This window comes from Lepisosteus oculatus, chromosome 14, assembly GCF_040954835.1.
Source record: "Lepisosteus oculatus isolate fLepOcu1 chromosome 14, fLepOcu1.hap2, whole genome shotgun sequence".
NCBI lineage: Eukaryota > Metazoa > Chordata > Actinopteri > Semionotiformes > Lepisosteidae > Lepisosteus > Lepisosteus oculatus.
The window spans coordinates 14,407,100-14,433,919 of NC_090709.1; the positions used below are offsets into that span (position 1 = coordinate 14,407,100).

The 26,820-nt window shown below is 49.7% G+C and overlaps 1 protein-coding gene and 5 non-coding genes across 6 annotated transcripts; 4 read left to right on the forward strand and 2 right to left on the reverse strand.

Annotated features, from left to right (window-relative positions):
- Positions 1-12,348: 12,348 nt before the first annotated feature.
- On the forward strand, positions 12,349-12,421 carry trnaf-gaa (transfer RNA phenylalanine (anticodon GAA)). The gene has a single exon. It is a non-coding gene; the product is annotated as a tRNA-Phe (tRNA).
- Positions 12,422-12,529: 108 nt separating this feature from the next.
- Positions 12,530-12,603, forward strand: trnav-aac (transfer RNA valine (anticodon AAC)). The gene has a single exon. It is a non-coding gene; the product is annotated as a tRNA-Val (tRNA).
- A 1,387-nt stretch (positions 12,604-13,990) lies between these two features.
- LOC138243608 (U1 spliceosomal RNA) lies at positions 13,991-14,155 on the reverse strand. The gene has a single exon (XR_011192263.1). It is a non-coding gene; the product is annotated as a U1 spliceosomal RNA (small nuclear RNA).
- A 3,175-nt stretch (positions 14,156-17,330) lies between these two features.
- LOC138245441 (5S ribosomal RNA) lies at positions 17,331-17,449 on the forward strand. Its single transcript, XR_011194051.1, has one exon. It is a non-coding gene; the product is annotated as a 5S ribosomal RNA (ribosomal RNA).
- A 535-nt stretch (positions 17,450-17,984) lies between these two features.
- Positions 17,985-18,103, forward strand: LOC138216248 (5S ribosomal RNA). The gene has a single exon (XR_011179960.1). It is a non-coding gene; the product is annotated as a 5S ribosomal RNA (ribosomal RNA).
- A 755-nt stretch (positions 18,104-18,858) lies between these two features.
- Positions 18,859-26,293, reverse strand: LOC138242509 (zinc finger protein 345-like). Its single transcript, XM_069198041.1, has 3 exons — positions 25,711-26,293; positions 21,703-21,932; positions 18,859-20,136 (listed from the first exon to the last, which is right to left on the reverse strand). The coding sequence occupies exons 1-3, from the start codon at positions 26,291-26,293 to the stop codon at positions 18,859-18,861; spliced, it is 2,091 nt and encodes a 696-aa protein (XP_069054142.1).
- Positions 26,294-26,820: the final 527 nt, after the last annotated feature.

Consider the following 26,820-nt stretch of genomic DNA (forward strand, 5'->3'; position numbering starts at 1 on the left):
GATGAAGAAGTATCCATCTAAATTAATCCACACGGACATGGAGAGGAAAAGTTAGGCGGCCGCTTCTAAAAAGAGGTAAGGACTCCTCTTTTCTAAAAAGTCCCTTGTCCTCTCCATGTTGCTGTGGTGCTGAAGCAAGTACAACAGAAAAATGAGTTAATGGTGTATGTGTTTTTAGATGCCTGTTTTGTGAAGGTGGGGTAGAAAAGGAGGGATTGCTGAAGGAATAGCGTCTCGCCCTGCCCGTGCGAAACAATCCAGGTGTTGCATCCTGGTACACGACTGCAGTACGGCTGAAGGTAGTAACTAGAACTGTACTCGCAGAAGAGCCGAAAATGGTAACTCGATTCAACTGTGTGTTTAAAGCCAGGATTTGGAACCTGGTCCGTGTTCCCGAATTGTGATAGTTCGTCAGTTTGTCTCGACTGGGGGGTTCCGCGGGGCGCGTGGGAGACGTGAAAATGGTTTGGTGTGAAGAAAAAAAAAAGTTTGATTAATCCAAAGTGAAACTTAAAAGAAATGTGTCAGACGGAATTTAGGCTGAACAGGAATGTAGAAAAGTGTATGAACATTTGGATAAAAATAAACAATATTTAGAGGAATATTTGAGAATTCAACAGAATGTCATAGATGAGACGCAAAAATCTCTGATGGAAAAGCTAAAAGCAATGGCTGAACGAAACGAAGTTATATATGCAGAAAAAGAAACAGCAAAAGAAGAAATAGAACGCCTTAAGAGAGAATCTAGGAGAAGGGTGGGAATTAGTGTGGAGATTTTTGAAAGAGCATTACCCACCGAAAACTGATTAGAGAAAAGTAACAGCATGTCAGCAGAAGGAAGTGAGGATTTTTTCAGATTTTACAGAAAGGTTTATAGCTTTATGGATAGTATACTCGGGGTTAGTCGATGAGAAGGAAGTGAATGAAGATACTTCCACAGTAATAAAACAAATTTACTTGAGTGGGTTAAAACCTGATGTTGCCAAGAATGTACAACTATGCTTTCCTGATATTACGGACAGCGGAAACAGATTTGATTTAATAACTCGCGAAGCATGCATGCAGAAGTGCGAGCGCTGCAAATGGGAGGTAAAAAGACTCCCAAGGAGGAGAAAAGGGAGCCGCCAGTTTGTCGAAATTATTGTGCGACTTTAATGTTATACCGAGATATAAAACCCCAAAGACAAAACTACTAATAAGCTGGTGTGCAGTTACTAAAAAAAAGGTGTTTTTTGGAGAAATTGTAAGAAAGAGGCTTGATTTCACAATTAAAGAACATGTCAGAAGCTGAAACGAGAGCCGTGCGTGAACTAACAGTTTTAATCTAGTAAACCCCTCTGTAGCCTTCCTAAATTTATCTCAGGATTTAAATAAAAGTGAAATAATCTTAACTGTAACCAGAAACTGGGGGACACAGGAGCACAGCTGTCCTGTTTTTAAACTAAAACAGCATAAAGATGTGATATAAAGTTTTCTAACGGGTAACAGGAGGCTACAGGAGAAGGGGTGCAAGGGTTGTGTTTAAAACAAATATAAGCTGTCACAGTCTGCTTGGGAAAAGATGTACAGTTTCAACTACTGATGTGGGTGGGGGACACCCCAGACCTATTTTAGGCCCAGACTGCAGCATTTTATAAGGAATTACTGCATGAAATAGCATTTATGTAAACTAACTCAATAGAGTTATGTGATATTGTGATTGTTTTACCTAATCAGGGAATCCATAAGGCCGGGCTTCTCCAAGTATTGGATCTAAAGAGGAAAAAAAGGAGTATAAAACCAACTACATGATAAAGCCAGGGTGAATGCCTTCTCAGAACGAGCTTGTCCAGTGACGTATTGGTTTAAGGGGGGTAGTGCAGTCTAAAGACAAAATTGCCTTGACCCCTGCAGCAGAAACCGTTTTTGATGTTTTGAAACAAGCTTTCTTGCAGACACTGGCCCTGGACTGTATTCCCTCAGACGGATCATCTGTATGTAATCTGTCTGTAAGTGAAAGAAATGGGTTGTGAGCCGTTGTGCTGGTGCAGTAGCATGGAGATAGGCATCGTCTGGTGGGTTATTATTATTCAGGACCCCTTGATGCGGTGGCCAAGGGGCCGTGTTTATGTGTTGTGCAGGCTACCTGCCTGGCTGTATAAACTGTGAATAATCTGGTGTAGAACTAGCAGACCGAATGAAAATATTTAATTGAAACTTGTAAATATGCTAAATGGAAAATTGTAGCAATTTATATAGACTGTATATATACATTTGGTGTATGCCACAATTTTGGATGGCAGTGAAGGAATAGGGATTTCCCCAACATGGCAGGGACTCCAGTCAAGAATGCTGGGTTTGTCTCTGAACTGTTAGAAGCTTTGCAGCTACTGACTGAAGTAGCTGTGGTAAAGTATAAATCACATAATAAAGAAATGTTTCCAGTAACTCAAGGGAACAACTTTGCAGATGTAGCTGCCAGGTGCACAGTCCTGGTAGAACAGGAGTCTGAGACCCCTGTGAGACCTCTGTTGGTGAAAAGGGGACAGCTACAGGATATTCAGGCTGAGGCCTCTAAAGCAGAGAAAAGGACATGGTTAGAAAAGAGTGTGGTGCTGCCAGCACACTGGACGCTCTGCATGCCCTCACAGCCTAATGCCCTTTGTAGCTCGACTAATGCACTCTGTCGGACACCTGGGTGTGAGTCAAATGGTGTGCCGGTTACCCAAACCTGGGTGGGGACCGTGTTTGAAGCAGTAGCCACTTATGTGCTTATCAAAGGAACTCAACTACAGTTCAGGTGCAGGTGCTACAGCTCAAAAGGCCTGCTCCTGAGAAACCTTTCATGCAGTAGCAAATGTTTACAACCTTGGCTCTTATAATCTGTTTTCCCAGTGGGTTGCTGTCACTGCCTCTGTGTCTACCAAACACTTGATGATGGAGATAAGCCCTTGGTGGGCACTGCCCTACCGCATGTATTATGATCAAGAGACAGGCTGTGGCTGGATTATTCGGGGTGAGATGGACTGAGATCACCCTCAGTCTGCTGGAACAGTGGAATGAAGGAACAGAAAAGATTGACTAGACATCAGACTGAAGGAACGCCATGGGATGCGGGCTGGATCAAACAGAACTGTGTAATAGAGCCTGTTTGATATCATCACAGGCCAATCAACGAAACTTCCTGGAGGGATGAATTTGGCTAATGGATTGTTGAATTTGCTAATTCTCTATTGTAGTATTGTAGGTTGTTAATTGAAGTGGTGCACGGGGCTGGTGAACAGGTGCTGCATGCTTGGAGACCTCCAGTAGAGGGAAGACACGATCTGATACTTGGCGAGTGGGTGTGGGTGAGGAAGATATACCCTGCCAGATGTTGCAACCCTGCTGGGAAGGACCATATCAAGTGCAACTGACTACCGACTCTGCCATCTGAGTGACAGGATGAGATCGCTGACACCGAACCACTGCACCAGAGACTGAGTGAACATTATTATATTGTCACTGTTTCTGTGTTTGTTGAGCTTCCTAAGGGGGGGTGACAGTGTACCTGTTAAGTGTAAGGAGTTTTACTTTTATAAATGGGGATATGGAATCAATACTTTATCAGTCAGCCACAAATAATAATCAGAGCTCCTGTTGGGATTGTATTGCTATAAAAGATGCTCATGGGAGTAATCCCCTTTGATAGAGGTGATTATTTAGGTTTATTGGCATGGGTAAATAGCCCTGCTTTTAGTCTGAGTGTAACTCAGATGTATTAGAATGGAAATAACTGTATGCTCCTCGCTATAATCACAGTTTTAGGCCATTCTCTATTAGGGTGATAGACAGCTGTTTAGGTGAGCAAAGACTAAACAGTACTTGTATTCTAGACAATTATTAGCAAATTAATGACTTAGCAAAGCACATCTATGATGAAGAAAAATATATATCATAATTATAATCCAGATGATTGGGGCATTGGTGCATGGCTACAGTCTGTGCTAGGAACCTGGAGAGGGTCTCTGGTTCAATACATATTTGTGTGTCTGGTATTATTCGTTATAATCATACTGTTAATATCCTGCTTGAAAAACATGTGGACTAAAGCTGCTGCTTCTGTGCTAATTGTACGCCCTGAAGGGATCATGAAGGTCAACAAATGATTTCATGGGAAAGGTTCTCTTATCTAGTGGCAGAACCTGATGGGTAGAACAATATAGTTTTAAGGGGGGGTTACCCTTGGGAGTGATTCCCCTAGATGCACATTATTATTATGATTTGTTTGTTCATAATAAGATGTTTTGCAGGAACGGGCCAATGAGAAATTTTACAACTTCAGCTAGAATTGTTCTGCAAAATGGCACAGCTGAGGCAGTGGAACAATGTGTAGATTTTTCTAAGAGTTATTACTCTTCTGGTGAAAGACTTCAGGAAAAAGAAGTGGTGTTCACTCAGGTGGAGGGGGCCGTACCAAGGCTGCTGACCACTGCGACTGCTGTGAAAGTCACGGAAAGGGTGCCCTGAATTCATGCTTCCACTGTAAAAAGGTCACAAACGAACTGAGCAAAGCGCAGGAGTGATGTCTCCACAGGGATCACATGCTTGGGACTGATGTGCCCAGCCTTTTTCCTTTTTATGTGGAAGCCTGTCACCACCCAGAAAGAGGAAGAATCTAAATGCGAAGCCTCTTTGTATACAAACTGGCTGAATGAAACTGATAATGAGGGTGATATGAGTAATTTGTGGTATAAACTTATAAATCATACTGTAAAGTTAAAGAAATTTAATGCATCTTGTTATGTATGTGCTTTAATGCCTCATTCTACAGCCTCACCCCTTTCTCTCCTGGTTAGAATCACTGTTTGGGCCAGGGGGAATGTTTTTCTTTAAGTTACTAACACCGATTATAGTAGCTGTGATACTTGTCTTCCTGTTTTTGTGTTGCTGTACGACATATATTATTCCAATGCTTTGAAATATGGTAATGAATATGTTTGCGCATCAGTATGTTCTGATAAGAACGCAAGAATCCGAAGTATGGGAGCCTCCCGGGAGTCCATATTGTAACGCCCTCGCCTGGTGGTGAGGAGGAAGCGCCCCTAGGCGCTCGTAGTCCCGCTGGGCATGCTGGGAGTGGTAGCCGGGGAGAGTCTGAGGGTCAGCACGATGACCAGCGGCTGACCCTACCTGTGTAAATAATGTCCTAGTAATTCTAGTGCCCTGTGTAGTCCTGTAAAAGTATAGTGTGTTGTTAGGTAATTACCACCCTAAATATGTGTACGTGTTCCGTCAGTCTCCTCATGTGTGTGTAGATCCTGTGTTCGGTTTTGTGTGGTTGTAAATGAATAAAGCTAATGCTTGTTTGTTAATCGCGTCTCCACTCGTTCTTTTTCTGAAAAGAACCTGCAAATGCTACATTAGTGTCAGAAGTGGGCAGAATGGACAACTCGTGGCAGACACTACCCGATTCTGTTAAGCGCCGGCTGACGCTGGAAGAAACAGAACCCATCGGCAGCGCACATAGGGAGCCTGAGCAACTCCTGGGTGCGACAGGTGGCCACAGCCCTTACCATGGTTATTCAATAGTGGTCTCGCCAGTAGAATTGGGGCGACTGGCTGCTACTCCTGGTCAGCGGGCACCCCAGATAGAGGATACTCTCCCTGCTGGAGCCGATCAGAGATTCCCACACCCATCAGTGCGGGTGCGACCAGATCGCTACAATGGGGAAGCGCCGTGGGAAATCTACGAGGCGCAGTTCCAGCTCGCGGCCCGGACGAATGGCTGGAGCCGGGCGGAGATGGAACGAGTGGCCTGCCAGGTGCTCCTGGACGTCCCGGAGGAGGACAGAGGCGAATACACGACGCTGGCGGCGGCTCTCCAGCTGCGTTTCGGTGTGGAGGAGGCGCCGGACTTGATGCGGGAGAGGCTGGCCCTGCGGCGGCGCCGACCAGGAGAGCGACTGGGCCCGGTTGCCGCTGATGTCGCGTTCCTCGCCCGCCGAGGATACCCAACTTTCCCCCGGGAGGCGCAGCGGGAGATGGCTCTCCAGGCTTTTCTCAAGGCCCTCTCACCCGAGGAGCTGCGGCGCCACGTGCAGCTGGCCGCGCCAACATCGCTGGAGCAGGCCTTGGCCCTTGCTACATGGGCTGAGGCCGTGTTCGGGGTGACTGGAAGTGGCAGCAGACGCAGTGCGCCCTGCCGGCTGACCAAAGACGGCGACGGAGGAATCCAGCGAGGGGAAGAGAGGACACCGAGCCCGGTTCTGCCGGGCACCCGAACCTCGCACTCCTCGATCGGCGTCGGGAAACGGGAACGGGGCGACTCAGCGTGGGGAAGGCCGCCCCTCGAACACCTCAACCCCCGCTCCGGAGAGCGCTGTAAAAACCGGCGCCCCTCACGCCACCGTGGGGCGAGTCGGCTGTAGCCGGGGCCTGTACCTCCACTGCCGGATCGAGGACCAACCCTGCCTGGCCCTACTTGACACCGGTTCATCGGTAACCCTACACCGGCCGGGCGTCCTCCCCGACACCGTGGGCACCAACCCCCCAGGATGGGAGGCCTCCAGCCTGCGGCTATGGACCGTGACGGGACAGCTCGCTGCAGTCCAGGGGAAACAGGTGCTTGCCTTCCATCTAGGTGCAGCGACGGTGCGCCACCCCTGCTACCTCGCACCCATCCAGGAGGACTGCATTCTGGGGCTGGACGTACTGCAGCGAGTGGGGGCCAGTTTGGACTTGAGCTGGCAGGAGTTGGTGTGGCAGGGGTGACTTCACCTGGTGGAGGGCAGGCTCGGCGAAGGCTGAGGGACGCGGGCTTGCCGGAGCTGGGAGAAAAAGAGGCAGTGGCGGCGGCGGCGGCGGCAGTCGCCGGGGCAGACCAGGCCTGTGAGCCGGGGAGCGAGCGTGCTGGATCCTGCTCCCGAGTCAGCCGGGGGGCCAGACAAGGTGGCGGCGGCGGGAGCCGAGCGTTGCGTGGAAGCGAGGCGCGCCGTTGAGGATCTCTACCAGCGGAGCTGCGAGGGCCTCGATCAGGACCAGCGGCAGCGGCTCCAGGCGCTACTCGCCCAGAACGAGGATCTCTTTGCGGCGATAGATGAGGACTGCACCCGCACTGCCCTGGTCCAACACGAGATCAACACCGGCGACGCTCGGCCCATCCGCATCCCACCAGGACGCATGGTTCACGCCAAGCGGACCGCCGCCGAGGAAAAGATCCGGGAGATGGCCACAGCGGGGGTGATTGAGCCCTCCGCGAGCCCGTGGTCGGCGCCAGCTGTACTGGTAAAAATAAAAGACGGCTCGTGGAGGTTCTGCGTCAACTACCGCAAGGTGAACGAGGTCACCCGGAAAGATTCCTACCCCCTGCCGAGGATAGATGATGCCCTAGACTACATCACCGGATCGACCTGGTTCAGCTCCCTGGACCTCCGCTGCGGCTTCTGGCAGGTACCGCTTGCTCCCGATGCTCGCCCGAAGACGGCCTTTTCTATCGGCCAGGGCCTCTGGCAGTTTACGGTCATGCCTTTTGGCCTGTGCAATGTCCAGGCGACGTTCGAGAGGCTGATGGAGAGGGTGCTGGCATCTGTCCCGCGGAACCAGTGTGTGCTGTATCTGGATGATCTGCTGGTTCATGCCCGGGGCTTCGACCAGGCCTTGACGAACCTCCAGGCGGTGCTGGCCTGAGGCTCAACCCCCGCAAGTGCGAGCTCCTGCGGCGGGAGGTGAGCTTCCTGGGACATGTTGTTGGACCGCAAGGGGTGGCTACGGACCCAGGTAAGGTCGCCGCAGTGAGGGACTGGCCGACTCCATGCACAGTCACGGAGCTCCGCAGCTTTCTGGGGTTGGCCTCGTACTACCGGAGGTTCGTCCGGGACTTTGCCAGCATCGCTGCCCCGCTGCACCGCCTCACCGACAAGGGCCGCCGTTTCGACTGGGACTCGGGCTGTGAGACTGCCTTCGGCCGGTTGCGTGAAGCTCTGGTGGGGGCCCCCGTGCTGGCCTACCCCGACCCGCGGTTGCCGTATGTTCTCGACACCGACGCGAGTGACTCGGGGGTGGGTGCGGTGTTGGCGCAGGAGGGGCCGGATGGGGAGCGCGTAGTGGCCTACTATAGTCGGGCTTTGACTAGGCCTGAGCGGAACTACTGCGTGATCCGTCGCCAGCTGCTGGCGGTGATGGCGGCGGTCCACCACTTCAGGCCGTACCTGTTCGGGACCCGGTTCCGGCTGAGGACCGACCATGCGTCCCTCACCTGGTTGCTCCACTTTAAGGAGCCGAAGGGGCAGATGGCGCGATGGATAGAGATCCTGCAGGAGTACGACTTCACTGTCGTGCACCGTGCGGGGTCTCGCCATCTCAATGCCGACGCTCTCTCGCGTCTCCCCTGCGAGGCCGCGGATTGCCACCACTGCGCCTGGCGGGAGCAGCGTGAGGAGGCTGTCCGCACCGTGGCGGGGGTGAGCACCGCGGCCACGGCCCGGGAGGGGCCGCTGGGGGTGGGCCTGCCAGACCTGGCGCAGCGTCAGGCAGCTGACGTGGGGCCGGTGCTCCGCTGGAGGGCAGCAGGAGTGCGGCCTACGCGAGAGAAGCTCGCCCCGCACCCGAAGTCCGTCAAGGCCCTCTGCGCCCTGTGGGAGGCCTTGGAGGTAAAGGACGGGGTGCTGCGCCGGGGGTGGCGAGGTACGGTGGCAGCTGGTGGTGCCTCGGTCGCTCCGCGGGGCGGTGCTCCGAGCGGTGCACGGCCAGCCGGGCATGGGGCACTTCGGCGGTAAGAAACCCTGCAGCGTCTCCGAGGCCATTTTTATTGGGGTCTTTGCCACCGGGACGTACAGCGGTACTGCCGAACGTGTGCGGTGTGCGTGGCGCAGAAGGGTCCCCCCGAGCGCTCTCGGGCCCCCCTCCAACAACACCAGGTGGGGGCTCCTATGGAGCGGGTGGGGGTGGATGTTTTGGGCCCGTTTCCGCGCACCGAGGCTGGGAAGCGCTACGTCTTGGTGGCCATTTTTACGAAGTGGCCGGAGGCCTACGCCCTCCCGGACCAGAGTGCCCCCACGGTGGCCGATGCACTGCTGGAGGGGATGTTTGCCAGGCTGGGGGTGCCGGAGGAGTTACACAGTGACCAGGGGCGTAACTTCGAGGTCTTCGCCAGAGTGTGCCAGCGCCTGGGGATCACTAAGACGCGGACCACACCGCTGCATCCCCAGAGCGACGGGTTGGTGGAGCGGTTTAATCGGACGCTCGCCACCCAGCTGGCCACCCTGGTGTCCCGGCACCAACGGGACTGGGACCGCCACCTCCCCCTTGCGCTCTGGGCGTATAGGACCGCGGTCCAGGAATCCACCGGGTGCACCCCGGCCTCGCTCATGCTGGGCCGGGAAATGCGAACCCTGGTGGACCTGGTCTTCGGCCCGCCGCCCGGAGACGGGTCGGCACCGCCGGCTGGACCGGACTACGAGTGGGACCTGCGGCAGCGGATGCAGCAGGTGCACAGCTTTGCACGGACCCACCTGACACAGGCGGGGGTCCGGCAGAAGCGGCACTACGACCTGCGCTGCAGGGGGCCTGCCTTCCAGCCCGGGGACTCGGTTTGGGTGTACAACCCGCGCCGCTGCAAAGGCCTCAGCCTTAAGCTGGCGCCGTCGTGGGAGGGTCCCGCTGAGGTACTCGGGGTGGTGGGTGAGGTCTGCTATCGTGTCCGGTTGCGAACACGGGGGAGAGTGGTGGTCCTGCACCGAGACCGCCTGGCCCCCTACCGGGCCCGGGAGGAGGAGCCGTGTGGGGAGGCTCTACAGGAGCAGCCGGGGCTGGAGCCGGACGATAGTGGGGCGTCCGTGGGTCGCCAGCCGTCACTGCGGTGCAGGGTTCCACAGCAGTTAGCCCAGTACGAGTACAGCCTGAGGGGGTGTTCGAAGTCGGCGAGATGCCAGACGCCAGATGCCAGACGCCAGACGCTTCAGGTGGGGGCAGTGTAATGCCCTCGCCTGGTGGTGAGGAGAAAGTGCCCCTAGGCGCTCGTAGTACCGCTGGGCATGCTGGGAGTGGTAGCCGGGGAGAGTCTGAGGGTCAGCACGATGACCAGCGGCTGACCCTACCTGTGTAAATAATGTCCTAGTAGTTCTAGTGCCCTGTGTAGTCTTGTAAAAGTATAGTGTGTTGTTAGGTAATTACCACCCTAACTATGTGTACTTGTTCCCTCAGTCTCCTCATGTGTGTGTATATCCTGTGTTTGGTTTTGTGTTAATGCTTGTTTGTTAATCGCGTCTTCACTCGTCCTTTGTTCTGAAAAGAACCTGCAAATGCTACAGTATTTATTTTATAAACACCAGTATTGACACTTTGATCAGTATATTTATTATTAGTAGCCAGTCTTATAAATTTACAATTTAGATTAAGTCTGGTAACAGTTATACAGTTAATTTAAATCATCAGACCACTGATGGAACTGAGAGCTGGGTGGAAATAAAACCAGGATACACATTTTAACCTCCAGGATCAGGAGTCTGATCCTCCTGGCTTCTATACTCTGAAGATTTGTGTAAAACTCTTAAAAGCGCTTATTTCAGGGACTCGTGCTTGTCCTCTACTGCTCCACACGGGTACGCTTTGTAACGCAATAATCTGCGATGTAAACTTTTTTTTCTGTTTAATGAATTTTATTCCTAGGTTTGTCGCTCTCCTTCTCCAACTGTGATGATTCGCTTCTCTTCACAGTCCGGTGTGTTTTTTTTTTGGGGGGAGATTTTATATCTGTAAGAAAAGCCCCCCGGGCTCCGGACAGGAGTCTCCTCCAGCTCTGCTTTGTCAGAAAGAGCGCTGTGACGTCACAGACACCAGCCAGAGCGCCGGGATCAGAGAGCGAGACCGCGGGAGACGCGCGGAGGGAACGGAGGAGAATTATTGATCACTTATGTATCGACAACCAATTTATTCAGCTGAAGGACCATAGAATAATCGATTAACTTAACTGATTGGTGAGTACTGATTCTTTTCTTGACCCTGTTTAAATATCTAGAAAACAGTCAATAAAGACTGTATCGATCAATTACCATAGTGCGTTTAGTGTTAATAATGTTCAATCCGAAATTAAACAATGATTATTCATATTATTATTTAGGTAACTCTATCCTAGAGCTAGAAAATTCTATTCCAAGTTGATAAATGTATGTAAGTAACAGTTTAAATGCATTTTTTCCAGTGTTTATAAATCATAAGTATGGTAACCACGGCAACAGCCGGCACGTCACTGTATGTGTCTAGGTGTCTCGCATTCGTCACAGAGAGTGTATGTGACGTCACGGGCAGCAACTAATTCTACTACTAGTGTATTCATTTTAACATTAGTGAGAGTACAACTGGTAGTTTTAATGGTAGTGTTCATAACAAAGTGTGAGTATTAATAACAAAGCGCTTGTTTGTTAATCGCGTCTCCACTCGTCCTTTGTTCTGAAAAGAACCTGTAAATGCTACAATATTCTTTACTCAGCAGCTTATTAAAAACAGCTCCCGTGATGTTCAAACTGATTTTTTACACAGAACACTGACACAGCTTTGCGTTCTGAATCTCTTTTTCTCGTGCGTTTATTTAATGTGGCACAATGCACTGGGATAAGGGTATTCTGTTCACAAACCAATAGCATTTAAACCACAGCCCAGGTTCGATCTGTCTCCCAGAATCACCAGGGCGCACACACACACACACCCGTGCCGTTGAAGTGCTCTGCTTCATTTCTAAGGGCAACTCAACATTCACTCCTACCCCGAGTGCAGAAAAGACAGCGTCCGCAGCAACAACAGCTCCGGTCTCTGCACAGGAGCTAAGCTGCCCCCATCTCCTCTGCTCTGCAGCTCCTGCGGAGTGGAGTCCTGCCTGGAGCCGTGTTTGCAGGCGGCGGCTCCCCGCGCCCTGTCTGTGCGTCGTGTCCAAGAGCTCCTGGGAGGAAGAGAGAGCCCTCACACTCGGGGGCTTTTCCACGGTCTGTGTGAGGAGGGGCGGGTGTGTCCAGTAGCTTATCGAGCGGAAGCCTGGGGCGGCGGAGAGCTGTGATCGTGCAGACCTTGAGGTGTCACCTCTTTGTCTGCTTTCCCGCTCCCCCTCCGCCCAAGCTCTGCTCCAAAGTAGCCCGGCAACCCCTCACACCTGCACGTGTCACAACCTAAGGTGTGGTCATGAGACACCCATGGGGTGTCGTTCTGTTCTTGTTAATTGTTTCCTGCCCGTCGCAGGCAGGAGTCCATGCGAGGAAGATGCGCTGGACAGAGCTCAGAGGGCGCACCTGGGTGGCTTTCCTTCAGAGTGACGTTCCTGCAACACTCTCCCGCTACTCTTGGTGCGCTCATGCCGCAACACAGGAAGGCTGGAGCAGGTGGCTGTGGGCTCTGCGCACCGCCAAAATAGCTCAGTTGGGAGAGCGTTAGACTGAAGATCTAAAGGTCCCTGGTTTGATCCCGGGTTTTGGTATTTTGTTTCATCGCGCCCTTTGTTCCTCTCTCCAGCGCACCCTGCCTAAAGTGACGCGTCCCTTTCTCAGCCCGAAATGCAAGCAAGACACCAGCAGCAGTCCCTGCAGCTTTCCATAGTGTAGCGGCTATCACGTTCGCCTAACACGCGAAAGGTCCCCGGTTCGAGACCGGGTGGAAGCAGCCTCGTTTTGCACGCTCCTGTACTTCACAGAGGTCTTGAACGACCGGTCATTTGTTCCCAATGTATTTCCGGTGCCTTCGTGCACTCTTGTACCAAACGCACGTTCCTTCTGTACGTGGAGCCGATCATTTGCAATTGGGCTGTGCCGACAGACCAGGACGAGCTCTGTCGGCTCAAAAGCAGCGCAGGACCTGCAAGAACAACAGAAAGATTAGCATCCAGCGGGGGCCTCTTAGTGAGCCCAAGATCTCATCAAGAATCGGCTCCAGCAACAGGGCTGGGCGCATTGTTCCATTCTCCGACCACTCTCGGTGTAAACAAGTCCCTCCTGGTCTCTGCTTGAAATGCACTTTCCTGCGTTTGCTTTGGTGTAACTGGCTTCCCCTGCATGGGCGAATGTGAAGAAGATCCTTAGTAAGTCATTGAAGAAAACCAAGAGGAGGTCGGAGTGGCCTCTGTCGTTCATCAACGATCCAGTCAGGCAGTACTCCTCCTTTTCTGCCAGTATGCGGATTCGAACCGGGGTTGTTGCGGCCACAACACAAATTCTGAGCACTATACGATCACAGCGAGTTACCGAGACATACACAGCCAGTAGGAAAGGATGTACTCTCTTTGTGTGACACTAGTCGGAAAAGTCCTGACGCTGCATTTCAACTGAGCCCTAGTATACATCAACCCTTCGACACTCTGAGTGCCAACTCTCTTGTGTGTTTTCTCCATCAAGCAGGTCATCAAGGCAGCAATTACAGTTTGCTTACATGACGCACGCACAACATGGCTGTATGCTCCCATATGGTCTAGCGGTTACGATACCTGATCTTCACCCAGGTGGCCTGGTTTCAGCTCCTTGTATGAGAACGTGTCAGTTTTGCCTCCTGCTTTCCAAAGATCAGCACCATGTTTTACGCCTCCCCCGAATATCGAAGCTGCCTCTAAATCTGCAAATGAAGATGAGTCGACAAACCACTTGTTTTTCATATAACTATACATATATTCATTTAATACTGATTTCATTCATTGAGAACGGATACAATAGAGGTACAGCCATTCACTGTTTGACATGTCTGCACTGGTACAGAACCTAGCAATCAGAAAACGGGTGAAACTGTTTTGAGAATTAGCATACAGTACCGAGGCCCCCATGACCAAATAAAGGCTAACCTCGATAATCAGCCTAAATAATGCAGACAACAGCAAAACGACTGACTTTGAAAAGGGAATGAATGTCCGGAAGGAGTAGTGTAACCAGCTTGAAATGCTTCTCCGGACCTCTAACTAAAAGAAACCGGGAACCAGCAGTGGCATCGACTCCTTTCGAACTGGGATCCTATCGCAGCTCGTGGTGTCCTAACTCTCCCGTATCTGATATTGGACCAAGCACATCAGGAGAGAGCGCGAACGCAGTCCCCCACTACCAGAAATTATGCAGTCGAGATTCCCACATTTGGGGAATTCGCAGGGGTCAGCACAGCCGGAGTGCAATGGCCGAGCCTCGCCCTGGGTGAATCGATTTTTTAAGAACTTTATTTTCTTTTCACAAAAAAATACAGGACATCACAAATTAGAAAGCTTTACATTAATATACATACTTAAAACAGTATATATAATCACATCTCATTACATTTTGACACGGTACCAGTTATATAGCAACAATTTATTTTTTTCTGGTGCAAATCACATTCTTTACTTAAACATGATAATGTTTTTCACAGTTTCTTGAGATATTGACCTATGCTCTCCATTTCCCACAGATTTTCTGCTTCCTCCCTCCCTTCTCTCCACAGATCTCTGAGGTAATAGTTCTCTCGGGTGATGAACAGGGCCAGGCTACCTGCTGCCTTGACTGGGACCTCGATGCCTTTGAACAGCCCCATGTTCCTCACTCTCCACAGGGTGTCTTTCCCACTGTTCACCACGGCCCAGATCCTGTCAAACACGTCAGGAGGACGTTTGACAGGAGAGATGCCGTTGTAGCGGCAATGCTTGTTAATAAGACAGAATTAGGCGGTGGTATTCTGTCCTAAATGAGGCCCCATCTCACCCTCCATCTTTGTGGTGCAGCCACAGAGAAAGTATTCATGCAGGTTGGGTTGATTTAAGATGTTTTCTTTTGATAATGGACAGCTCCCAGATGGGGATGCACTTAGCTTAGCCTGGCTATCATGATCAATGGTCATCCATTGGTGCCTATCTGTCTAGGGAGTGCCGAATGGACATCTGGACTGCTTTCCTAAGTGTCAAGAGTAAGTGACTCATATCTCACCTTGACCAACCAATCAGGGACTGGCAGGGCGTGGTAATACCACGTGGGTCTCTAATGCCCGCCAAACTCTCAACCAATCAGCACACATCTATGTCTTGGTCAAAAAGGGAGCGCAAGCTCAGATCGGGGCTCTCCTTGGCCATTTTCGCGTATCCTCAGAGACAATCACGTGACAACTGCTGTTGTCTGCAAAGGGACTTGGACTTTGTTCTAAGCGCGAGGCCGAGGATCCCATACGTACTCAGAATTCTACCAACGTGAATGATCCGCTTGATCAACGGCAGCCTACAGTTGGACCCTCATCGACAACCTGAATAGCTTATTCAGAAGCAGCGCTGGACCAGGAACGAACCAGCTTCTTCCCAGGCAAAAGAGTGACTTGGTGTTCGTGCCGGGAGATTCCAAATCCATACACAGTGGATAAGTAAACCCCATGTTCTACATTGTGTCTCGAGAATTCAATTGTACCTCAACACAAGTTGTTATCAATTTAATTCATGAGTAATGTATTTACTTCCGAGTTTAGAGTAACAGTGGGTAATAACACTGATTAGCGATTTGGTAACCGAACGATATATATTGACATATATTCTCTGTTGTGCATCTCTTCGAGATTATATACCTTGTATATTGATAACCCTCACAGTAAGGTCTGTCGCTTGTATCCAGGCAGACTAGTATATGTTTGGTGCACAATTTATATGAATAAATGTATCTCGTGTATTGAACCCGTGTGTGTGCGTTGTTAGTTGTTCTGACGATTGATTTTCTAAAAGCCACAACGAACAACCTCGTGATTACTGCTACAATTAATAATTGTCTCAGTAAACCCATCAAACCTCTACAACCACGATACACCACCATAAACTATATTAATTTAGGAACATAAACATATAGTGTAAACTGTATATGGCTGGTATTGGTAGTTTAAAGAAAAAATACACACCAGTATTCCACTTTCTTCCTAAACATTTTAAGCATCAAAGTCTTACATGTAGTAAGATTTTACCACGTTTCGGAAACGTTTTTACATGCTCCTTCTGACCATCTTAACTTTATATACTTTGTGAAAAGTCATAAGATATTCACATTTTCTGTGAATGTGCTCGTTATCGGAGTAAACAAAAGCATACTTTTAGAATTTGATTAATAGGGAATATAATATGGAATCACGTACCTAAAGAAATTAATAACGATATAATTATTTTTATGTACTGTAGCTCAAATAGTAGTATAATACACTTTCTATGGATACATGTGCTTCTACGCAACGCAGAAGCACATCCACAAGTAACATTACCTAGCTAAGAGAGGACATTGGCTAGCCATTATGATAAATACAGTGGAAAAAAGCAATTGGGAAAATAAGACCTGCTGATCTGTTATACATACCAGGAAGAGAACAAAATATGATTTTTTTCTGTTCGAAACGTGTGTTGTCTTTATGAAATTCATGTATTTTAAACGTTTAATTAAGAAGAAAAAAACTTACAGAAAGATACTAAGCTGATCATGAGATAGAAAGATCACCCGTTTCTCGCGCATAAAAAGTGGCTATTAACTGGGTGAACTGTTATTAACTGGAGTCAACTGGGTGAAAACACATAATATGAACATGAAACAAAACAAAAAATAAAAATAAGATACAATCTACAGACATTAAAACCGGTGTCATGGAAATATAACTATCAAGGAAGCCACAAGAGAGAGTTCTCACCTGAGTAAGGTCTTTATTTCAATATTGGGAGCAACCAGAGACTCAATTTGTTACAAGCAGTACAGGGTTTTCATAAGACGTTGCGCTGTAAAAAAGCTCAGCGCGTTGTCCATTCTAAAACTTCCACTTTCCCTAAGAGAAAACAGATTACATCAAAAAGCGAAAGAAGAAGCACTAGATATGTTATTCAAAGCTTATCAGTTACTTTCAGCTAATTCTAACGACCCAGACAGAATATATTGTTTTGGTACATTGTCTTCTAAAGTAACCTAAACAGTGTACTTTGTTGACGCACTGTTTTCTAAAATTCTGCACGTACTGTAGCACAGCAATTACATCCTTGAAATATATTATCTAAAAGCCCCAATATATTTCTTTGCAAAGCTCTCTACATTTTAAGAATCAATTTACTTATAAGATTTCCACTTAAAGACTTGTTCGGCTGGCGTTCGGAGAGTCGCGTTTTTCAGAATTGTATTGAGATCGTTTTCCACAGAGCTCAGATGTCAAAGCACAGCAGCAGCTCTCCACAGCGATCCTCTATAGCGCCCTTTCTCCCGCAGATCCGTCCTCATTGGAAGGAAGCAAGAGTGAAAGGCTGAAGTGAAATAGAGCGGGGACGAAGGCAGTGAAGAGAGAGAACGTGGGAAGAAGAGAAAAACGCAAGGGAAAAAAAGCAGCGTCGTAAAAGAGGTGACGGAGCTGTCCTCTCAATAAGAAGGGTGCCAGCGAGCCTTGCTCTCGCTTACGGCCACACCCCTTTGAGCACGCCTGATCTCGTCTGATCTCGGAAGCTAAACAGGGATGGGCCTGGTTAGTACTTGGATGGGAGACCGCCTGGGAATACCAGGTGCTGTAAGCTTTTAAGCGCAGGAGGCGCCCTATCCCCGCTCGCTCGCTCATTCCCCTGTTCACACGTGCAGTGCGGCTTGTCCGTCTGTTTATTTGTCAGCTTTGGCGAGACACGGGTGCTTGTGTATTAGCGTGAGCATTTTTTATTCTGATCAGGAACAGTTTTACAAGTCCGCAAAGGATCGAGGAAAGGTTTATCGCCAGCTGAAAAGAGACAGGGCTTCGGCTGTGGAGACTTGTTCGGCTGGCGTTCGGAGAGTCGCGTTTTTCAGAATTGTATTGAGATCGTTTTCCACAGAGCTCAGATGTCAAAGCACAGCAGCAGCTCTCCACAGCGATCCTCTATAGCGCCCTTTCTCCCGCAGCTCCGTCCTCATTGGAAGGAAGCAAGAGTGAAAGGCTGAAGTGAAATAGAGCAGGGACGAAGGCAGTGAAGAGAGAGAACGTGGGAAGAAGAGAAAAACGCAAGGGAAAAAAAGCAGCGTCGTAAAAGAGGTGACGGAGCTGTCCTCTCAATAAGAAGGGTGCCAGCGAGCCTTACTCTCGTTTACGGCCACACCCCCTTGAGCACGCCTGATCTCGTCTGATCTCAGAAGCTAAACAGGGATGGGCCTGGTTAGTATTTGGATGGGAGACCGCCTGGGAATACCAGGTGCTGTAAGCTTTTAAGCGCAGGAGGCGCCCTATCCCCGCTCGCTCGCTCATTCCCCTGTTCACACGTGCAGTGCGGCTTGTCCGTCTGTTTATTTGTCAGCTTTGGCGAGACACGGGTGCTTGTGTATTAGCGTGAGCGTTTTTTATTCTGATCAGGAACAGTTTTACAAGTCCGCAAAGGATCGAGGAAAGGTTTATCGCCAGCTGAAAGGAGACACAGCGCTTCGGCTGTGGAGACTTTATTAATAAGGCCCCTCAGTAGTTGAGATCTCTGTTATACCCATCTAGAAACATTTCTTCAGATTAAAACAATGAAACGCAAACTGGAAATTGGACACAAATGTAAATTACATGGACTTACATTTCAATTGAGAACAAGAGGCGCTTCTTTAATTCTTTAACAATCTACCAATAGGCCTCCTCTCATTTGATGAAGGGTTAGTTCTTTGGCTGATTCATTTATCCATTTATGCAGAAGGTGTTCAACTGAAACAATCTGATTGCACTTTCTTGCTTAAGCAGTGTCCAATCCAGGATTTGAACCCCAAACCTTTCAATTATGAGTCTGGATCCCCGCCACAACTCGGCGGTCTCCCCGTGTGAACGGGCCGCTGCTTTTTCGATTTTCCTGAGGCTGCCCACCCCTCCGCCGACTCCAGCCGAGCGGTTCCGCTCATGCGGAGGAATGTGCCGTGGGAAACCGCCCCCCACCCTGACCTGAATCCAGCTCTCGTGCGCGGACACGATGGATTGACGGTTCGACCCTCAAGTTGCCGGGCTGCCGCCAATAGCCAAACGGGCTCTCTTCTTGTGTCTCAGAGAACCCTGGTGGCGCCGGAGGTCAGCGGGCCGCCGGAAGCTCTTCCCACACTGCTCGCAGCCGAACGGCTTCTCCCCCGTGTGGGTGGTCTCGTGGGACTTCCTGTGGCTCGACTTGGCAAAGCCCCTCCCGCACTGCCGGCAGCTGAAGGGCTTCAGGCCGGTGTGCACGCTCTGGTGGGCCTTCAGGTAGGCCGCCTGCCCGAAGCCCTTCCCGCACTGGTCGCAGACGTAGGGCCTGCCCCCCGTGTGGAGGCCCAGGTGCGTCTTCAGCCGGCCGGCGGTGCTGAAGAGCTTCTGGCACAGGCGGCAGGCGAACGTGTCCCGAGCGTGGAGGCGCCGGTGCTTGTTGGCGCAGGCCCGCCGGGTGAACCGCCTGTCGCACAGGCCGCAGGCGAAGGGCTTCTCCCCCGTGTGGCGGACCTGGTGCTCCTTCAGGTGGCTCGAGGTGAAGAAGCGCTTCTCGCACAGGCCGCAGGCGAAGGGCCTCTCCCCCGTGTGGGCGCGCCGGTGGGCGCGCAGGCCGCCCGCCGTCGAGAAGCTCTTCCCGCACTGGCCGCAGCGGAACGGCTCCCCATCCCCCGCGTGGCGCCGCTCGTGGCGCCTCAGCGTGCCCGCACTGCCGAGCAGCTTCCCGCACTGGCTGCAGACGAACTGCCGATCCACCGCGTGGAGCCGCTCGTGGCCCCTCAGCCCTTTCTCGCTGCTGAGCCTCTTCCCGCACTGGCCGCAGACGAACCACCGCTCGCCCGCGTGGAGCCGCTGGTGCGCTCGCACGTGGGAGGGCCGTGTGAAGGCCTTCCCACACAGGTTGCAGCTGAACGGCTTCTCCCCGGTGTGACGGAGCCGGTGACTCTTCAGATGGGTGGCCAAGAAGAACCTCTTCCCGCACGCGGCACAGCCGAACCGCCTCTCCCCAGTGTGGCGGAGCTCGTGATATTTTAAGGAGCACAGAAAGGCAAACGTCTTCCCGCACTCACCGCAGCTGAGCGGTCTCTCCCCCGTGTGAACGCGCTCGTGCGACCGCAAGCCCCTTAAATCCAGAAACGCCTTCCCACACTCGCTACACATGAACCGTCTGCTCGTGTGAACCCGCTGGTGACTCTTTAAGTCCCTCTCGCTGCAGAACGCTTTCCCGCACTGACTGCAGCTGAACGGTCTCTCCCCCGTGTGAAAGCGCTGGTGGGCTTTCAACCGGCTCGGTATAGCAAAGCTCTTCTCGCACTGATCGCAAGCGTGACGCTTTCTGGGGGGCGCGGGTGGGCGCGTCGCCGAGGCGTTTGACGGAGTTAAACTCTGCCCGCTGCTGAATGCTTTCCCCCCCGCGTGCTCGAGCTGGTGGGCTTTTAAGTCACTCGAGCAAATAAAACTGGTCCCGCACTCACTGCAGCCGAACGGTCTCTCCCACGTGTGAACGCGTTGGTGACTTCTTAACAGGTTTGGTGTACTAAAGCTCTTCTCACACCGACTGCACGTGTACAACTGGCGGCTGCTGAACTGGTTCTCTCTCGAGTGCATGAGCTGGTGGGTTTTTAAGTCAATCGGGTAAATATAACTGGCCCCGCACTGACCGCAGACGAACGGTCTCTTCCCCGCGTGAAGGTGCTGGTGTTGTTTTGAACCGTTGGACGGACATAAACCCGGTAGCTGCTGCGAGGAATTTTTGCCCACACCCTCTGAGCCAGGCCTCGGATCACCCCCCTGGCTCCTCAGGCCTCTCTGGGGTTTCTCACTCTGCGAACGCTCCCCGTGATGATCTTGCCCTGTGCCCCCAAACAGACCTGCGTTCTCTCCCTCGTGACCCCCAGTGGGAGTCGTTCGGGGTCTCTCATCTACAGCATTCGAAACAGCCAGTTCATTCTCTTGGGGCCCACGAGGAGAGACAGAATCCAGATCATTAAACCTCTCGGCAATTTCCTTCGTACGCACATTATTAAACTGGCCTGCAGAGTCCCCAGTTATTAAGGGTCCAGGTGTCTCTCTCTCAGGCTCCATGTTCATCGCGAGCACAGTCTGTCTCTGTCTGCTCTCTGTGTGCTGTTCCCCAGTAGTCTCTTTCCCTTGTGCGCCGGTGAGCTCTGTCTGCTGCATCAGACTGGAGCCCCACCCCTCCTCCCCTTTTAGTCTCTGCAATGACAGTCTCTCCACTTGAACAGAACAAGGCCTAATTATCATCATGCGCTGTAGGTGCTGCTCTTGCCCCTCCCTGTCCTGACTCTCCTCTGGGTGCCGTGACTCAGTACTGTTCCCTTCACCAGGTACATCAGTCTGCTGCTCTGCAGTGTGAATCAACTGGGGCTCCCTCTCCAGCTCTCCGAGACTAAAACCGTCCAGATCATTCAGTTGTTCCTCTCTGTGCCCAAGAACAGACACACACCCCAGTTCATTTAATCTTTCAACACTTTTCTCAGTAACCAGATTATTAAACCTACGTGTGAAGTCATCAGATACTAAGGGATCATATGAATGTTTTAGACTCTGCAATGAGAGTCTCTCCACTTGAACAGAACAAGGCCTAATTATCATCATGCGCTGTAGGTGCTGCTGTTGTTCCTCCCTGTCCTTACTCTCCTCTGGGTGCTGTGACTCAGTACTGTTCTCTTCACCAGGTACAGCAGTCTGCTGCTCTGCAGGGTCAGTCAACTGGGGCTCCATGTCCTGCTCTGTAAGATTAAACTCACCCAGTTCTTCCTTGTGCTCTTGTACAGAGACACGGCCCAGCTCATTACAACCTTGTGTAATATTGTTTGTGTCCAGATTATTAATCTTCTCTGTAAAATCAGCACATACGAAGAGCCCAGGTGTCTCTCTCTCAGGCTCAGTCTTCATCGTGGGCACAGAGTCCAGATCCTCCACCCTCTGTCTGCTCTCTGGGTGCTGCTGCTCACTGAGTGTCTCTTTCCCTTGTGCTGCGGCGAGCTCTGTCTCCTGCATCAGACGGGAGCCCCCCTCCTCCTCACTGTGCTGCTGTTCAAAAGGAGCCCTGTCCCCAGAGTCAGGGAGAGCGCTGACCTCTGACCCTGCAAACACGGGACAAGAGAACAAGACCTTTAACACCAGCTTTGCACAGGGTTCAAAAGCCAACATCCCATTAAAAAAAAAGCTGAAAAACATAAAATCCGAGCTAGGAAAGAAACTTACTTTACGGATGGAGGCTATATTGGCAAGCCTGATGGCCACAAAACAGTCAAACAACACATGAGCTGTTCGATCCCAGAGAAAGTGAATGAAAATACAAATAAAAGGAGGCAAGGAGGCACACCTCTGCCCAAGTGAGGTTCTGGGAACTACAGGAAACCCAAAAGGTTAGCCCTAAACACCAAGAACGCCGACATGAAACCCCAGTGTCTGTAGTCAACTTCCAAGGCAAAGTTATACTCTGGGAAGGACAGATTACCCTGTAAGCACATTGCAGGAAAACAAAGATACACCTTGCAGGACATTTTGTCTGCTCAATTTTCCTGCCATTGGAATTTTTTGGGGACAGAAAAGGCACCTAGACACGGTCCAGACAGACACATCAATAAAAGAGACTAGGAGGAATCACAAATTGCCCATAAATTACAATAAAGGAGGAAATGCCCATTAATTTGAATACAGTAACACCATGGTACAAAATTTCACTGAGACTTAATTGAGTAGAATTTCGTTATTCAAGATTTCTAATCATCTTTGTGCGTCTTGACCAAGGCAGCATGGTGCCTCTCTCTAAACACAGGGAAATGTAACTAAAGAGGCCCCCTCTGATAAGAGACATCACAAAGATGTATCAAAGCCGAACAATGGAATAATATATGATGCAAATGGGCTCCAGCCAGTCTGTTTCCTTTCCTAGACCATGCATTGCCCAAAGGAAGGCCAATTGGTGATGCGGTCTCTTAAAAACTGTCAACGAGCTCATTTTTGTTAGGTTTACTCACTGGCTCCTCATCTCTCTCCAACTAAAACTGGCAATCAGACTTTTCCCCAACCATGTGACTGCAAGCAGTCCTACCCAGGACCTTAACTCTTCAAGACTCCAGGCAGGGAGTGAAATACAAAACTGAGGCCAAGATGTCCTTTCGGCAACAGAAGAAATCTTGTTTTCGCCTGATGAACGGAATTAGACAGTTGGGACTCTTTTGGTCAACATAGCTCTCTCTCTCTTCTGTCTGCAGAACCCTCCCAGATTGGGGACCCTCCCAGAATACAGCCACTGCCATCTCGGACCCTGGACCAACCCTAAGTTCCCTCTTATTTAAGCCCAAGCAAAGACTTGTCCAATGGATCTTTGAGTATAATACTTCTTTAATCACTTTATAACTCTTAAGAGTTGAACTATGATTCCAAACCTGTTTAATGTTTAGTTCACGGGAGTAAAAGCATATTTACTTGTAGTTCAGGCGGGTAGCCGTGTAAGCATGCGTCAGCTGAAAAGGAACACAAAGTGAAACCCCGCCCAAAGAAGGCTTCACAGCTGAAACGTTGTACTTCCTTTCTTCTCTTTTCAGCATGGAACAAACCCAGTACTAGTTCCATTGCATATTAACTTGTATTTGAGGATACATGTGATAGAATTATATTTGTTACAGCTACGGTTACGGGGGACTAGGATATGTCTGTAAGAAGTCAAATAAAGCATCTGAGGCCTGACAGAGTAAACATTTCCCATTTCAAAGCTGAGAGGACGTCTGCTGAGATGTGGGGGTCCTCTGATAAAAAAAATGAATTGGAAATTTGACTTTGGTGTACCTCAATTAAATTGTGGGCTAATGACTGACAATGATCAGTCCACAAGGCACACCACATAACATCCCATTTAGAAAAAGAAGAGAAGAGAGAGGAAAACAGAGGTCAGGAGAAGGTGGAACTTGAAGGTTGTGCCGTGCCCTACATCATGATCATCCAAACCCACATGAAACATAAATATTTGAACCTTGCTAGAGAAAGACCGCGTGCCATTCTGTATTTCTAGGGAACTTGGGTTTCCTTGGTAAAAGATACCTTAGAGTTGTCTTTCCTTCTTATGGATGCATTTATAGAATAGCGAGACAGTCTTCCATGCATTTTGTGGCATTTGGGTTTGCAGAGAGAGAGATTTAACTACAAGCTCTATTACATTTACTGAGAAGCCTGTCTGTTACGGTGGCCTCTGTGGGCATTACTTAAGAGCTCAATACTAACAAGAAGTCTGAGGTTATCTCAGTGGTTAGGATGTAAGGCCTCTGAAACGTCTTGTTTGTACATACTGTAAATATATTAACGCGTGTGTGGAATTGTTGTGTGTAGCGTATAGTTTGATTTTACCACTCAGGTATAATCACTAACAAGTTTGGGGGTGATGAATAGTTATTTGACTTATTGACTAAACCACTTAGTCAATTTCTGAAATTCACCATTTGGATCAGTGTTATACAAGTAGACGGTAAACAGATTTAATTTCCGATGTTCAATTGCTGCCTAAAAGTAATCTCAGAATCTGCCGTTACTACTTCCAATTGTGACAATCAAGGGGGAAAAAAAGCCCACATTACCGACAATGACACTTAAAATAAAACCCATAAACCATATTTAGGAACTGAAATCTTAACAGCATGAATAACTTGGGTTGTTAATATCCTGAACTACAAAGTGCACGGTGATATGCTGCTTTATTGAATAGCTGACATCCCTTAAACCTCCAATCATAATTAATATTATTCACATTCCACCTCTAAAACACAACACGCTATGGTGCGAAATGCTTCACATTTAAATGCTGTGAGTAAACCTCTTCCCCCAACCAGTGGCTTTTACACATTTGCTACATACTTTGTAAAGTCACATGGGCCGGCCTGGGATCTAATCCCACTGGAGCACTATTCCATTCATGTCATTTTTATATAGCGCCTTTCACAACAAGGGTGCCCCAGGGTCGCTTAACCAAGCAAGCGCCCATCCGTGTTGTGGATACAGAACAGAAGACCTGAAGACGATAGAGAAGAGGCACCAAAAACTCCTTAGTAAGGAGAAACAAAACCTCTGGGGGTCCACCCTTCGGGCATGCTAACATTATAGAATTATAAAAAAAGCCCCAACGTGGGCCCATGGCCCCCAACACACATGTGGGCACTTGTCTTTAGCAAGGGGTTTTCAAGCATCTACTTTGTTCTGCAATCTTAGTTTGCAATCTGAGAGAGAGGGGGGTTCATACAGACACCCTGCCTGGACACTCCAGTACATTAACACTACACTGCACTGAGAGAGAGAGGGGTTCATACAGACACACTGACTGGACACTCCAGTACATTAACACTGCACTGAGAGAGAGAGAGGGGTTAATACAGACACACTGACTGGACACTCCAGGACATTAACACTGCACTGAGAGAGAGAGGGGTTAATACAGACACTTTAATGTACAATTGTCACTGTTTTAATGTACAATGCGGTACATTAACACTGCACAGATGAGATAACGACCTGGCTTTTGTGTTAAATGGATACATAATCCCCCTACCAACGTCTTTCCAATTCATCTAAGAAGTTTAATTGTTTTCACATCGAGAAAGCGTGTAAATGGATTAGAAAACTATAAAAATAAAGACAGCAATAATACTTGGGCCAATCTTAACAGAGTTTCTGCCCAAACGCACACAACAGCAACTATTATCATATTACCAGACCACAACAGCTCAGTCTGCAGCAAACCAACCCTCTGCAACATCACACACCTCTCCTACCTCGTTCTGCATCTCTCCACTACAGTTTCAACAGTGAGGAAGTTAAAAACACCGTTTTTAAACACAGACACTACTACATACAAGCCACTGCACGTACCTGAGAGCTCCGTCTCTTCTTTTATCTCTGCAGTGATTTCACAGGGAAGCGTGTGTCCAACACGATCTGTCTGTCCCCGATCTCCTCCTGCTCCTGGCTCCTTCTCCCAGAACCGCAATCTCACCTTCAGCCTCTCGTTTTCCTGCTTCATCTGCGCCATCTCAGTCCCGAAAGTCTCCTCCACACACTGGGTGATCTTAAACACGGCCCGTCTCACCAGGATCTGGGTGACGCCGCGGAGTTTGTCTTGAAACTCGTCCTCCGAGTCAGACACCCCGTTTTGGAAAACCTCCGAAACTTCATACACTATCGATTTGAGCAACACCTCTATGAGACAGCGAAGCTCGTCTTCCTGCGTTGTCTGCGCGACTTCGGTTCCGAAATCGTGTTCGACAGACGTGATTTTAATCACGACCCGTCTCGCCAGAACCTGGGAGATCCGGCGGAGTTTGTCTTCAATCGACTTGTCGGAATCATCTGTCCGGTTTCGGAAAACTCCCGAAACTTCGTGCACGATCGATTTAAGCACAGTCTCCATGAAAGAGTGCGCCTCAGTCTCCAGATTAAGCAGCAGATTCTCCATCTCTTCAGAGTCGATCCGGACGACACAGACAATTGATGCAGCGGCTGTACACACGTGGGTTTAAACTCAGAGGAAGCGAAACTTGGTCAAACAGGAACAACAGAGGACTTCCTGTTTGTCAGCGTCACTTCCTTAATGACTGTTGCTATGAGCGACAAAAAATCAGTTCGGCTAATAATAATAATAATAATAATAATAATAATAATAATAAAGTAACCTCTCAAAGCGCTTTACAGTAACAAAAAACATTGATAGGAAATAAAAGAGTTTGCTCAATTACAAACAAGGGTTTAGAAAGCCCTACACCCTACATTAAGGCAGACAGTAAAAGGCTTTACTGCTTATTACAGGGCACACACACACACACCAGGGCCTATGTCCTCAGAAGCCCGTTCACACTTCGGTACCAGTATGTTTTTGGACCGCGGTAGGAGACCAGGCCACCATGGGGAGAACATGCAAACTCCCCACAGATAATACCCCAGTTCCCAGACAGCAACTGACCTCTTGGAGGTACGCTGTCTAAC